Source organism: Microcaecilia unicolor, chromosome 1 (assembly GCF_901765095.1).
Source record: "Microcaecilia unicolor chromosome 1, aMicUni1.1, whole genome shotgun sequence".
Taxonomy (NCBI): Eukaryota; Metazoa; Chordata; class Amphibia; order Gymnophiona; family Siphonopidae; genus Microcaecilia; species Microcaecilia unicolor.
Window position 1 is genome coordinate 644,108,635 of NC_044031.1, and position 15,680 is coordinate 644,124,314.

The 15,680-nt window shown below is 41.8% G+C and overlaps 1 protein-coding gene and 1 pseudogene across 2 annotated transcripts in view; both read right to left on the minus strand.

Moving 5' to 3' along the window:
• Positions 1 to 1,028: 1,028 nt before the first annotated feature.
• On the minus strand, positions 1,029 to 2,028 carry LOC115482295 (annotated as a pseudogene).
• A 10,501-nt stretch (positions 2,029 to 12,529) lies between these two features.
• The window catches only part of LOC115482298 (transmembrane protein 176B-like), a 123,937-nt gene continuing 120,786 nt past the window's right edge, over positions 12,530 to 15,680 (minus strand). For both annotated transcript variants that reach the window (XM_030221999.1, XM_030221991.1), the window contains one exon: positions 12,530 to 13,390. In XM_030221999.1, coding sequence (XP_030077859.1) covers positions 13,289 to 13,390 — 102 coding nt within the window. In that variant the 3' untranslated portion in view covers positions 12,530 to 13,288. The remainder of the gene's footprint in view (positions 13,391 to 15,680) is intronic.

Here is a 15,680-nt window from a genome sequence, read left to right on the forward strand (position 1 = left end):
TTAACTATAAGTATGGCATCTTGCATATGTAATTTAATGACTGTTAGTAGAGAGAATTATGTCAATGCTAGTTGCTGATATTGATTTTGTTTTTCAAATTATGAGCACATTTACCCCCTTGAAAAAGCATGAGTGAAACAGGACCCCATTGGGTTGAAATTAAGATTAAGTGTGCTGTTTTTCCTTTTTGGATGCTATTATGCACATATACATATGAAAATCTATAAAAATTATTAAAATTGAAATTTTTGGAGGATTTGGTCAATGACGAATTATAGCTGGGTGCTCAGTTTGAATGTGAAAATAGCACCACTGGCTGGCTTAAGGTCTTTTCCCCTCCATTTTTATGATATTTATTAATTTACGACTTTATATGATCCACGATTGGTTTTTCAGTGTCTTTAGTTTTGAGTGGAACGTTCAGTTTGAATTTTGAAGTTACCCACTAATGGCAACATTAGCGCTTGGCCATTAATACAAAAAATAGAACACTGGCCATTTTACTGCTGCAGTAAAAATGGCCTTAGCCTGCTGGAAAGTCCTGCATGTGGGTGTGCTAAGGCCACTTTATACCACAGTTTGGTAAAAGGGCCGCTTAGAAAAGTAGTACAAGAAGGTGAGATACATCAGGTTCACTAGGTATTTCCCTGTTCCCAGAGGATTCCAGTAGTTAATGATGGCTTGATAGTAGTTTGCTGGCTTGATCATTCTATGATGGCTTCTGAAGTAGAATAGCAACAAAGTTATATTTTATAGCTATTATCATATGAACACAATTAGGCAAATTGAAGTGACAAGAAAATAAAGTGACATGCTTGAGGTCGGGCTGAAAGTTAGTTGTAGGTTGGGAGTCAGAATTCGTGCCCAAGAGCTCTGTTCACTCATAGATCTGTACTTGTATTAGCAGAACTCATGGTCTACCTTCTCAGGTTAAACTGGATACTGTCTCACTATGTTTCTGTAGAGGATTTAGGGATGGGTATCTCACTTCTCCTTGGGAATCCCAGACCTCTTGAATGCCTGAGCTTTCACATTTTAATCTCAGATGCTTCAGTGTCCTGAGCCGTCTCTTAAGATATATCAGAGTCCTCTTTGAAGACCTTCTGGAGTGCCCCCTGGATAGAGACCCCAACACCTTGCTTTCCCATGCTTCCCACAAAGAAATACACAAAGGGGTTAGCAGCACTGTTGACCACAGAGCAGAACAAGCTCCAGGTGTATACGATGAAAAAGTCCTTCTCGTGGATAATATTAAAGTAGAAGAGGAGTGACAGGAGCCTTGGTGGGGTAGTGAAAAAATGAAAATGATGACTGTCACCACAATGACAATGTAAAGTTTGGATGAGTGCTGGCACCATGGTTTTGTCCAGATTTTGATGAAGAGGATCAGACTAGACAGCACCATGGCTGGAGAGAAGATCAGCAGGCTCAACGTAGACGTGCCTATGATCATCACAGTACACTTCACCTCTCTGTTTTCGAAATCTTTTCCATTGCAGCCATAATAATCAATATATGTCAACAGGATGGAGAAAACCCAGAGAATGGCACTGGTAATGCCTGACTGGTATTTTGGACGTTTACAGCGGTACCAAAATGGGAACGTGAGGGATAGACATCTCTCCACACTGATGGCAGTCAAAATGCAGAGGCCAGCATAATAGGTTACAGTCAACAAAAGAGCTATACTCGGTTCCACACTTATTTGTTTCCATGCCCCACACACTATATACAGGAACAAAACTATACAGATTAACAGTAGAAGAAAGTCCGCTACAGCCAGGTTCAAGACATAGACAGTGAAGGGGGTCTTTTTAATGTGGAAAGAAAGAAACCAAAGGACTAATCCATTTCCTACTAAACCCAAAAGAGCGATAGGTATAGAGAAATAGACCACAATGAACTCACTGATGGAGAATGTCGTAGTGGAATTGTTCAGTTCTGTGCCATTAATCAATTCGATATCTGTAAAGTTGAGGGTCAAAGTTGGCTTTGTCATGATGGTGACCTCTTCAAGATGCTGTAGTTACATTTCTTTCTCTCCTCCATGAGTCATTGTTATTTTCTTTCTTGCTCGTTCTTCTCTAAGAGTTTTCTTTATTTATGGGTTTGCTCCAGGAAGCGGCACAGTTCTCTTTCTCTCTTTGTCCTGCAGACATGGAACAAAAGACAAGGATATGAGTACTGTGAGAACAAGTTTTAGAAAGGGTGGAGCCTTCTCAGAGTTTCAGGGGTTTCAGTTGTAGAGGTAAAGGATCAGTAAGTTTCTAGGGGTGCAATTTAGTAAATAGTGCCCAAAGTTGGGCGCCGGGATGATTCGTGCTAAGAGAGTATTCTGTAAAGGGTGCTCTGCACAGAGTGCCCTTTACAGAATAGTAGTTCACGTGCTTCCCACCCCTAGTTTTGGACATAAGCACATATGCTTGCCAAAAGTTGGTGTAAACACTCATGCCCAACTGATGGCAGTTAGGCGCACAAATTCATTTATTCTATAACATTGCGTCTAATTTCTGAGAACACTCTTGACCCGCCCATGCCCTTGTCATGGCCACGCCCCCTTTTGTTGCACACTTTTTATAGAACAGAGCATAGGGCAGATACGTGCATAGCTCCAAAAGACTACCAATTAACACCAATTATTGATGGTTAAATCCTCATTAACTAGATTGCAAATGGATCTGTAATCTATGCTCAAATTTGCATGCCCAACTTTGGGCAACCTACTACTACTACTACTACTACTACTACTATTAAACCTGTATAAATCCAGGAGTAGATCTCTAAACTTTATTCTATTTAGTGGGAAACTGGACCATTTAAATTGAATTTTTTTAATTTAAAGGCCCGATACTGAGCCTATCTGTATGTTCCATCTTTGCGTACACCCTATGCTGTCTATTAAAATGTTTATTGCATATTGTGTTGGCATTGTAAATCAGCATACTGTTCTGTACCTTGCATTGTTCATGTGAATATTTTTACTGCTGTAATTGTCTATTGCTTATATTTGACTTATTCTTGCTGTACACCGCCTTGAGTGAATTCCTTCAAAAAGGGGGTAAGTAGCGCTTTAGAAATGTTAAGTAGTAGTAGTAGTAAATAAAGTCCACATAAATAATAAATAAATAAACATCAAGACATTCCCTGTACCACTGCTTGCCAGAAGGTGGCAGCAAAACCTTGATGATTTCAGAAATGCTTTTCTACAAGCCCCTGATTTCTTATTATTGGTAAATTGCTGCTTATCAAAAACCTTTTGGTTCAACTTCCTTCTCTGGGTCAAATCCATCATGTGGCTGAAATTATTGTTGAGTGTAATCTCCTTGCTCTTTGGAGCTCTCAAGAATAACTTGAAGTGTCTAAATGTTTGTGGCAAATCACTATAAAGATTGTTAAAATGCCTGCATTAGCAAAATGACCACATACATGCCCTGTGCTTAAGAGCATAGGGCTAGTGAACTGCTATGATTAATCACATATAAAAGGATCAGACGATTGCCATAGAGAGGATGGACAAGGCTGTGGATATATTGTTTTGAGTTTGTGAAATTTTAAGGTCTTTTATTAAAGAACGTTAAGCCCTGATGCTCACATAGGGCCAAATTCTATATATAATGCTATCTTACTTACATTAAATTGGATGCATGCCCAATTTACACACAAAATTTAAATGAGCCAATCAGCGCTAATAATCAGGTGATAACAACTAATTATCAGCACTAATTGGCAATAATTACAATTTGCGTGCATATAGTATTCTACAATGATATGCGTGTAAATCCTAACACGCATACACATTTGGGGGAGTTGATAGGGACATTTCTGGGGGTGTTCCAAATTTTTATGCGTGTTGATATAGAATCAGGCCAAACTGCGCCTAACTGTTTAAAATCTGCTTATAGCAGGCCTAATTGCAGGCACCTATAGTTTAGCTCTGAGCGCAATTCTATAAAAGATGCATAGTCTTTATAGAATTGCACTAAGCATGTTAAATTTTCAGTGCCGATTTTTAGGCGCTACTTATAGAATTGTGGCATGTTGCCTTTTTGCATTGTAATAAATATAGGACATGTCCTGACATGACCTTGCCACCAGAAGGATCTCTCGTGGTGGAAGATCGGTGTAGTGACCTGAAGGAGGCCATTATAGGCCGCTCATAGGTTGAAAACATCCTGCATAGATGGGAAAAGACCACTAGAGGGCGCTATGGCATTGGAGGGGCTTGAGCTATGTTGTAGAAGCCACTGGAGAGAGCCCTATCTCAGTAATAACCCTGTCCCAAAATAGCTGGGAGGGGGAGGGGTGAATGTTACCCTTTGCTAAGTGAAAAGGTTAGGGCTCGTAACAGTGGGAAGGAAGTAGTTCCCTTTAGGAGGTAAGCCCCTGGAGAAGGTTCTGGACTTCTCCAGTGCTGGTAGGAGGAGCCCAAGAAAGGTGGCATTAGTAATGAGCAGCCCTTTAAAAAGGCACTTCCCCAGGTAGACATCAGAAGGGGAAGGGAACAATGCTGAAGAAGGAAGGATGCTGAGTGACTGGTGAGCGGACTCCAAAGAGATGGACCAAGTTCCAGGGCATAGACCCCAAAGGAAAGGTCCATAAGGAACTTAAAGATAAGGCACTTACCCAGACTCTATGATAATGGGAAGGATAAAGATGATTTGACCCCAGTGTGAAGGTAACACTGGGTCCTGTGAAGTAAGACTCTGATACTAACAACCAGTGGTGGTGGTGGTGTGGGGGAGGGGAGTGGAGGACAGGACTGTAAAGTTAAAGTGAAAATAAAAGTCCTAAAGGGTAGTGACTGTTCTAAACTGAGACCCAGGTCCCCTACAAAGAGGGTTCAGTTAAAGAATGTTTGATGAACTGTTTGTTGAAAGAATTCCTTTGCAGAGTGGTTAATGAAGCCTACAGAAGAGCTAACTAATGCTAGCTGGAATGGATTATGAAGTGCCTAATTTGCATATCTGGTGAAAAGCCTGCTAATCCAGTGGTATAAAAGGTGCCAAGGGGGCATCACAAGCATATGAGAACTGCAACCTATTGCCAAGGGATGCCTCAAGGGGGGGTTTAGAACAGGTTGGCTGGTAATTGAGAAGTCACCCCCCCCCTACCTCTAAGCCTGAAGGTATGAGCAGCTATAGTTGAGAGCGGTTTCTTTCATCTCTAAATAGGTGGCAGTAAGGGCTCCAATGGTAATGGAAACTTACTAACTGGGAAATGTAGCACGTGACCATTATAAAAAAAAGCAGCCATTTTACTGGCACACTAAAGATGGGCGCAGTACATGGCAAACCCACGCTATAAGTAGCCCAGGCCACGTTTTAGTGCACCCTAGTAAAAGGACCCTTCTTTTATAACTTGGATGTTTTTTCCTGTTCAGTTATTGCTATTGGATGTCCTAAATTGGAGCCCTCCCTAGTCCCATCCTAAATACACCCACAACATATCCCCTTGCTATTTTGATGAACTGTAGCGTAGGACATTCAAATTCTGCCTTTCGAAAATCACAATTTGGATGTTTTGGCAGATGGATTTTATTTTTTTGCTCATTTTGATACATCAATGTGCTTTGAAAATGAGCACCATACTCTTTGCACATAACGTACAAAAACCTTCCCCAAAACTGAAACAAAATGAAATAATAAAAACCTGACAAGAAACTAAACAAAACCCTGCATTTGATGACCTCTTGCTCTTAAGCTTTTCAGTTTGTGGAAATTGCAACCTTTCGGTACTTCTCTGAAGTTTGCTAGATATTGGAATATTTGTATCCTATCTTCCTTTTCCTTTTTGACAGAGTACACTTTTAACTCCTTCACTCTTCCTGAATATGGTTTATAAGTAAAGCCACATACAGTTTTGTTGGTCCTCCTTTGAACTATCTCTTCCTTATCAAAGACCTTTTGTAGATGTGGTCTCCAATACTAAACACAGTACTCCTTCTGGGGTCTCACCCAAGCTAACATCACTTCTTTCTTCCTACTTGTGATACTTTCATTCTGTACTGTTAGCTTTTCCAACTACTTTCTCACTCTGCCCAGTTATTCTGAGGTCAACAAATAACACCCAAATCCCGCCTCCTCCACACCCACTTGTGACTTGGATGCATAGAAAAATGTCTTAGAATGGATTTCAAAAATAGTGATTTGGACATTTTGGGAAAAATAAACATCCAAATGCTGCTTTTTGCCACTTTTTGGACATTTTTCTGTTTCGAAAATAAGCCCCATAGCCAAACCCCAGATTATGTGAGTGCTATTCTAAATATGGTGCCCCAGCTTGCTGCAACCTCACCTTGAGTACTGCGTTCACTTCTGGTTGACGTATCTCAAAAAAGATATAGCAGAACTAGAAAATGTTCAAAGAAGAGTGAATAAAATGATAAAGGGGATGGAACTCCTCTCATATGAGGAAAGGCTAAAGAGGTTAGGGCTCTTCAGCTTGGAAAAGAGATGGATGAGGGGGGGATATGATTGAGGTCTACAAAATCCTGAGTGGTATAGAATGGGTAAAAGTGAATTGATCTTTTACTCTTTCAAAAAGTACAAAGACCAGGGGACACTCAATTAAATTACATACAAATACTTTGAAAACAAATAGGACAAAATATTTTTTCATTCAAAGGTTAAGCTCTGGAACTTGTTACTGGAGGATGTGGTAACAGCAGTAGCATATCTGGGTTAAAAAAAGTTCCTGGAGGAAAAGTCCATAGTCTTGTTACTGAGATGGACATGGGGAAAACCACTGCTTGCCCTGGAATTGGTAGCAAGGAATCTTGCTTTTCTTTAGGATTCTAGAATCTTGCTGCTCTTTGGGATTCTGCTTGCAATGTTGATATTGTTTGGGTTTCTGCCAGGTACTTGTGACCTGGCTAGGCCACTGCTGGAAACAGGATACTGGACTAGATGGACCATTGGTCTGACTCAGTATGGCTGTTTTAATGTTCTTAGGAGCCCATTTCTGTGCCAAACGTTGTGCACTGGTAGTTACACCACCTGAAACCTGATGTAAATGCTGACGCTCAACTGCAGGCGTTTTGACACGGAAATGAGGTTATTCTATAAACAGGAACAAAAATATCTTATAAAATTAATTTTGTGAGATTGAAACGCTAAAAACTCAACTTGCACGTGCTGACATTTTAGTTAAAAGGGTGCGCCATTTTTGATTCTTATTATAGGCCATGAAAGAAGTCAGGCAGCAAGATCTCTGGCAGTAAGCTTATGTTTTTAAAGTTTTTAAGTGAATATTTTGGATAACATATTTTGTTGAAATGATTCATTATGTTTTTAGATGAACACCATAACGGTGGAGAGATCTAAATGTGAAATCTAAGTAAGCTGCACAAATTTTAGGCATATCCCTGAAGGAGCCTGATATTCGGATGAAACGGGACCCGTTGGAGCTTTCGAAGATAAGTGCAAGCTGATTTTGACTCGCATTTTGGATAAACGTTATTAAAAATTAATAAAGAAAAAAATAAAATTAATGTTTTTGGATCAATGAATGAGATCTAACCACAATATACACTGATGTACTAGCAATTTGCAAATGTCAACAGCAGTGGTTTCTGAGGTCTTTTCACTTTATAACTAAAAGTGGCTACTGCTTTTTCTGACAAGACTTTTTTTGTTTCTTGTCGTTGAACTTTGTGGTCGTGATATCTCTTTTGTATCTTAGTTATACCTAATCTGGAAACTGTTTGGATTAGGAAAGTCAGAACTGATGCTGAAGGCTCCTGTGAACTTTAGCTGTCCTTATTGTGCCAGTCTCTTCCATGCTGTACCTGCCATTTCCTCTACCCCTCATGCCTTGGGGTGCTACTGCTTCTTCTCAGCCCCTCTCTCAAGGTCTTGAGGTGCTGTTGCTTCTCTGTTCTACCACATGACGGCAGATAAAGGCCAAATGACCCATCCAGTCTGCCCATCCTCTGTAACCCATAATTCTTCCTGTTCCTAAGCGATCCCACATGCTTATCCCATGCCTTTTTAAATTCTGGAACAATTCTACATTCCACCACCTCCACCGGGAGGCCATTCCACACCTCCACCACCCTTCCTGTGAAATACTTCCTTAGGTTACTCCTAAGCCTGTTCCCTCTTAACTTTGTCATATGCCCCCTCATTCCAGAGCTCTCCTTCATTTGAAAAAGGCTCTCTTCCTGTACATTAATGCTCTTGAGATATTTAAACGTTTCTATCATGTCTCCTCTCTCCTTCCTCTCTTCCAGCGTATACATGTTAAGGTTCATAAGCCTGTCCCTGTAATTTTTGATTTCAAGACAGTTTACTAATTTCGTAGTCACCCTCTGGACCGACTCCATCCTGTTTATATCTTTCTGTAGGTGCGGTCTCCAGAACTGCATGCAGTACTCCAAATGGGGCCTCACCAGAGACTTATACAACGGCACTATCACCTCCTTTTTCCTGATGGTCATGCCTCTCTTTATGCACCCAAGCATCCTGGCTTTGGCCGTCACTTTTTCTACCTGTTTGAAAGCTTTAAGGTCATCAGACACAATCACCCCCAAGTCCTGATCTTCCTTCGCACACTGAAGCACTTCACCCCCTATACTGTACCATTCCCTCGGATTTTTGCGACCCAAGTGCATGACCCTGCATTTTTAAACCTTAGTTGCCAAATATCAGTCCATTCCTCTAGCTTCGCTAGGTCCTTCATTATATCATTCACACCCTCCAGGGTGTCCACCCTGTTGCAGAGTTTAGTATGTCCACCCTGTTGCAGAGTTTAGTATCATCTGCAAAGAGGCAAACCTTACCAGACAGCCCTTCCGCAATATCGCTCACAAAGACGTTAAAAAGAGCCGGCCCTAGGACCGATCCCTGCGGGACTCCACTGATGACATCCTTTTCTGCAGAGCAAGCTCCATTTACCACTACCCTCTGTCTCCTACCAGTCAACCAATTTTTAACCCAATCAATCAGTTACTCTAGGTCCCATACCGAGGGCACTCAATTTATTTATCAATCAGTCGCCTGTGCATAATTGTGCCAAAGGCTTTGCTGAAATCCAAGTATACCACATCAAGCGCCCCTCCCACATCCAACTGTTTGGTCACCCAGTCGAAGAAGACAGATTCGTCTGACACGACCTGCCACTAGTGAAGCCATGCTGCCTCGGGTCCCGCATTCCATGTAGTTCAAGAAAGCTCACAATCCTCCTCTTTAGAAGTGTTTCCATTAGCTTACTCACCACCGAGGTCAGACTGACAGGTCTGTAATTCCCAACCGCCTCCTTACTTCCACTCTTGTGCAGAGGAACCACATTCACCCTTCTCCAGTCTGCTGGGACCACTCCAGTATCTAAGGAAGCATTGAAGAGGTCCGTCAGAACAGCCGACAGTACTTCTCTGAGTTCCTTAAGCACTCCCGCGTGTATCCCGTCAGGCCCCATCGCTCTGTCTACTTTTAGTTTGGCAAGCTCCTCACGAACACAGTCCTCCGTAAACGGGTCTTGGTCTACCATACATCCATCGCCTTTAGCCTTTGTTTTCTGCAGCCCTACCCCCAGTGTTTCATTTGTGAACACAGAGCTGAAAATTATTAAGCAGTTCACCTTTATCCTTACCTTCCACATATTTCTCTCCCTCAGCTTTGAGCCTCACAATGCTATTATGGCCCTTCCTCTTATCACTTACATATCTGAAAAAGGTCTTGTCCCCCAATTTTACCATATTAGCTATCTTTTCCTCCATTTGCTGCTTCGCTTTCCTGATAGCTTTTCCAGCTTCTCTTTGCTTATTTAGGTATTCTCTCCTTCTCTTTGCTTATTTAGGTATTCTCTCCTGTCCTCATCTTTCTGAGATGTCTTGTAACATGCAAAAGCTAGCCTCCTTCCCCTTATCTTTTCAGCTACTACATTCGAGTACCAGAGAGGCCTTCTTTTCCTCTTACTTTTATGTAATTTTCTAACATAAAGGTTAGTTGCCTTTAATATAGCTCCTTTTAGTCTTGTCCATTGCTGTTCTACATCCTACTACTACTTCTTAACATTTCTAGAGCGCTTCAGCTGTTCCCATCCCGCTAACTGTTCCTTGAGAAATTTCCCCATCTCGGCAAAATTAGTTCCTTTGAAATCCAGGACCTGCAATCTCGAATGAGCCCTCTGTTCTAATATTGAACCATACCATACGATGATCACTAGATGCCAAATGGTCCGCCACCTTGACGTCAGAAACATACTCTCCATTCGTAAGCAGCAGGTCCAGAACAGCTCCATCCTGCTTCGGTTCCGTCACCCACTGCCGGAACAATTCTTCTTGTAGGGAATCTAAGATCTCTTTGCTTCTAGACGACCCCGCAGCCGGGACACCCCAATCAACATCCGGCATACTGAAGTCACCTATCAGTAGTACTTCCCCTTTCCTAGCTATCTTGCGGATGTCTTCAATTAAGTCCCTGTCCATTTCCTCTGACTGTGAGGGTGGTCTGTACATCACTCCAATATAGATATATTTTCCTTTCCCGCTTTCCAGTTTAACCCACAGCGCTTCTTCCCTACCCCACATGTTCTGCAGTTCTGTCACTTGGATATCATTCTTAGCATATAATGCCACACCTCCACCCTTTTTTCCTACCCTATCCTTCCTGAATAGATTATAGCCAGGTATAGCAACATCCCAGTCATGGTTCTCCGTGAACCACGTCTCCGTGACCACCACTAAATCCAAGTCCGCTTCCATCGTTGTAGCCTCAAGCTCTAAAAGTTTGTTTCCCAAACTATGGGCATTGGTATACAAGGCTCTCCAGATTTTACTCTTTTTATTCACTTCTATAGAGGTATTAGATGTCCTACCTTCCTTGGGGTTAAATTATGGCTTCGTGGCCTTTTATACCCATCCCCATCAATTTTAGTTTAAAGCCCTCTTTAGTACTTTAGCCAGCCTGTTGCTGACGACATCCCTTCCCTTCCTTGACAGATGGACACCATCACCGCTCAGTACCTCTTAGAAAATCATCCCATGGTCTATGAACCGCAAAGCCCTCTCGTCAGCACCAACCATGCAGCCACACATTTGTCTCCAAGATAAGAGCTTCTCTCATTCAACCTTTACCTTCGACAGGGAGGATCGATGAGAACACCGCTTGCACACCTAGATGCTTCACCCTCTGACCCAAAGCCACGAAGTCTCATATGATACGTTCAGTAGGATACTTAGCTGTATCATTTGTGCCAACATGGATGAGTAGCATAGGAGCGTGGTCCGTAGGCTTGATGAGTCTAGGCAATCTTTCCACAATATCACGAATCTTGGCACCAGGCAGACAGCACACCTCTCTGGACAATATATCTGGCCGGCAGATGGGTGCTTCGGTACCCCTGAGAAGTGAATCTCCAACCACCACTACCTTTCGCTTTCTTTGGGCCAATTTTCCGGCTGTGATGGCAGTTTTGGTCATTGTTTTATCCTGTTTTTTTAGATGTTTCTAGCTCTTCTACCTCCAGGGCTGTGAACAGATTCTTTAGCTGAATAGAAGGTGGAGTTGGAGGATTCATCTTGTGGGACTTGGTGACCTGCTTCCAGCAGTGCTCTGTCTGCCCAAGATCTTCTCTCCCTTTGCTGGAAGTCCATGGTTGCCTCTGCTGCTGTGTGCTTGCCTTCTCCACACTGCCTTCATTCTTTGTGCTGCCCCACGCTTAGTTCTTAAAAGTGAACGATAGGGCAGGGCCTTCTATTCTTGCAATTCTCCTAAAAACTGGATAGAGAACCAGCATTAAAGCCAAGATAGCGTGGGAGAAGTGACAGATAATGAAGCGATATAACAAAGTAATAATGGCTTGGGGAGGGGGGGGGGAAGGGAGGATACACAGGCACTTGGTTCTGTTCCAGTATAGGGGAAGCCTATACTTTCAAAGTCGGTACTTTGAAAGATAAGATCTGCAGATACGAAGGGAAATTCAAGCTGGGCACTCAAACCAAGGGTACAGAGTAACCCTGAGATTTACACCTGTGCGGATCAGACAATCTGCATAGGTAACTGGGCAATATAGAGTTAGCTTTGGCTACCTGTATCTCTGCTCCTAGTGATCACATCACCTCCCCCAAATGCAGGGCAATTTTGTCTTTAAGACAGATGGGGAAAAGTTAATGGAATGATAATAGTGGTTTATGGAAACTGATGAAGGCAAAAGTCATACACACAGGCAGAGAGCAGATGGCCATCACCTCCTACTGGTTTTAGGACCACATTTCGTGCACCAGAGAGCCTCTATATACCTTTCACTATTGAGAAACACCTCAAAAAGGAGAATTTGAGAGGTACTTAGTACAATTTTACTTTACAAGCTGCTTTAAGAACACACCTGAATCTGAGTTGGAGAACAAGTGGTCATTCAATCAATACTGCAGGAGAACTGCTCTGGTATTTTTTTGGTTAGGGGTGGGGAGGGTTAAGTAATGAGAAGAGTGAACCCTAGTTACCATACCTGTTCATCATATCTGGAACAGAAGCATATGTGTACACAACTGATTCCACATTTGTAACAAACTGACAAGGAGAATTGTACATATTAGTAAGAAAGTTGTTTTATTGGAAAAAGAAAATTAAAATCAAGGACTTTGAGAGACAGCTTAATTGCAGATTACAAAGTGCTAAGCAGGTGTATGATGTGAAGTTACTCTATGACTAGTCAAGCAGTATTATCCTGCCCAATTCAAATATAGGCAGAATACAAGAGCATAGCTTGGGTTATGCAGAAACCCAGTTCCAAGTAGCAGAGCTGTGCATTTCTTAAAGGCAACTCTATAACCGAGGACCCCATATTTATGCTTGCGTTGTATGAGTAAAGGTTTAGAATACCAGCATGTACACAAGAGAGCGTGCACATATTAAGTTCTAACAGGGCACCTAAATGCTATTCTGCGGGATACCCACTTAACTTAGAGCAGTGTTTGCAAGAGTGATGTACACAGGGACAGAGCATGGGCGGGACACAGGTAGGGCCCCCACTTACACAAATCCCTGCTACATGTAGGTGCCTACATTGATACCAGCTCTATGGATGCTGTAATGGCAGGAGGCTAAAATGTCAGGTGTGTATTCTAAAACACAACCTAAGCGCCTGGGTTCCATTATAGAATACAAGTATAATCTGCTATTAGCGCACCTAACACGCAGCTACAAGATGCATAAACAGATGTGCCTGGTTATAGAATTTCATCCAGTGGATAAGTAAACAGATACTAATGCAAGAATCTGAGATTTGCTGTCTATCAGGATATGGTGATCATCAGCTTTAATGGGATCATTTCCCCAGTTGTCTTTTATTAAACTGTTTCCACATTCCTAATCTTTTCTTCATAAGGTGGAGGATGTGCTTCTGGAGCAAGAAGTGGGTCAGTGTTTTCATCTGCCTGGACACCATCATCCTAAATCGTGGAGCACAGAAAAGCATTAGTGAGACAGGACACAAATAGATTTCCAATGGTTACATTCATCCTGTGCCCAGTTAACAAGTTATAAAGTCAAGAATAAATATCCTGTTGGCAGCAAGTGGATCCTAATTTCCTGTAGTGCTGTTCTAGCAGCCTTGTAGTTGTGCACTAGAAATGGACAGTAGAGGCTGACTGAATTTTGGTTTTGTTACAGTGCCAAAACTGGCCCCAAATCCTTTTTCTGACTGATTTCAGCTGAAACTCCAACATGCGTTCTCGGTTGGAGCTGAAAACATTTATTTATTTGTTACATTTATATCCCACTTTATCCCAAACAAGTTTGAGTTCACTGTGGCTTACAATAAACAGTATAGGATACATAACAAAGAATAATGCATAAGAAAGTAATTTGTTGTATGAATCCCGTCTGTTTCCCTCCCACCAGGAGTTGCCTCTCCCCCCTGCTCACATATAGGTGCCCCCCTTGGGACTACCTTACAATCCCTGGTGGTCTAGAGGTATATTTGGGACAGGAGTGATCTCCAGTTGCTCCTGCCCCTGGCTGGCTGTACTCTCAAAATGGCAGCCATGACCTCTAGTGGCAATCTTGTGAGACTGCCACAAGATCATAGCAGCCACTTTAAGAGTAGAACTGACATGAGCAAGAGTGACTGGGGATCACTCCTGCCCCAAATACACCTCTAGACCACCAGTGATTATAAGGTATTCAGGGGGAGGGGGGCTACTTTATTTTTTTGTGTGTGTGTGTGTAATGCGACTGAAAGTAATGCAGTTATGAACATACATAGTAGTTTATATAGTAATTAAGGTTTAGCAGGAATTTAAGTTTGTAAATTTGGGGTGATAAGCTCCTTAGGAATTAGTCTCTCTGTGGAAATATGACATCAGCTGTAACTCCAAATGTGACACAACGTCAGCCATTATAAAAGCACTATGGCTTTTGATTTTAGTTTTCATTAGCTGAGATCCAATGTGCAGAAGCCATTTTGCTTGGAGGTAAAATATGGTCTTTCATTATGTAAAATAATTATATATATTCTGGCTTGGATACTAGTTGGGTGATTCTAAAGAATTTCCGGGCTCCTTTGGGTATGATGAAGATGCAGTGGTGTTAAACATGTGGCATACAGAAGTTAGGATTCAACAAGAAAGGAATCTGCAGCGATTTGCTTTCAAGAATAAGTACTGGTCAGCTTATAGTGTTGGTAGGGAAATATTAACATGAAATAAAGTTTATATAGTAGAAAAACATTTTGAGAAATGAATTGCTCTTGATTGTAACTTTTCAGAGTACATAGTCCTCACATTCATTAACATCAATGGGCTTTTTTTATTTTGGATCAGGCTGGTATAATGTCCACAGTGTAGACCAGTGTCTGGACTCCTTTACCGTACTTTAGTAAGAATCTATATCATGCTTGTCCTTAATCAGTTTTATAACTAAATAAAAAGCAGGAAACATCTCCATACTACTTTCTTTTGGTACTTGTGCAAGTTTGGGTAAGCATATATTAAAAAGCTGGTATTTTTTTTTTAACCACACATTCTCACAAAGTTCCTGTCTCAGAGGATATTTAACTACATCTCCATCGCCTTAGGAACATAAAACGTGCCAGACTCATTGAGAAATCTTTGTTAAAATGGTTATCCCAGTTGTCGGCCTGTGCTTGCAGTTTCTGGGACTGGAGGGTAATCTCCTGTGGGTTTAGCAGAGGGCTGCTGCCTGCCAGCTCGGACAATCCCCAGTGGGCCTTATTGGTTCACTTTCACACAACCAGTCTTTAGTTTTCATTTTTAGCTTCATCCAGGCGATAAGTTTGTCTAAATACTTTTAGCCAGTTTTGGTTGGTCTCTAATAGAGGTCTTATCCAGTTAGCACAACTTGCTAACCAGATAAGTCCCAGTAAGCCCAATATTCAGCATTCTATACAAGCGTTGTGTCAGAGGAGACAACGAAGCACGCTCACCTTCACAACGGTCTTTCTAAAGACCTCCTTTTGTTGAGGATTTGCCTTCATCAAATAGTTCTCAAAGGCATTTGGCATTAAGACTCCTGGTGCAGGCCTAATGGCCGAAACACGACGTTGTGTCGAGTCTTTACACCTCAATAAACATCTTTATTATTATATATCCTTTCAGTCTTTGGAATCCTTGGTCGTCCTCCCACTTTTATTTCATTTCTACTCTCACTACACCATCAAGGACTGGTAAGGGCTGGAGATGGGTGGTTCCTAGTTGCTGTCTCCCTTGTGGAGGAGGGAGG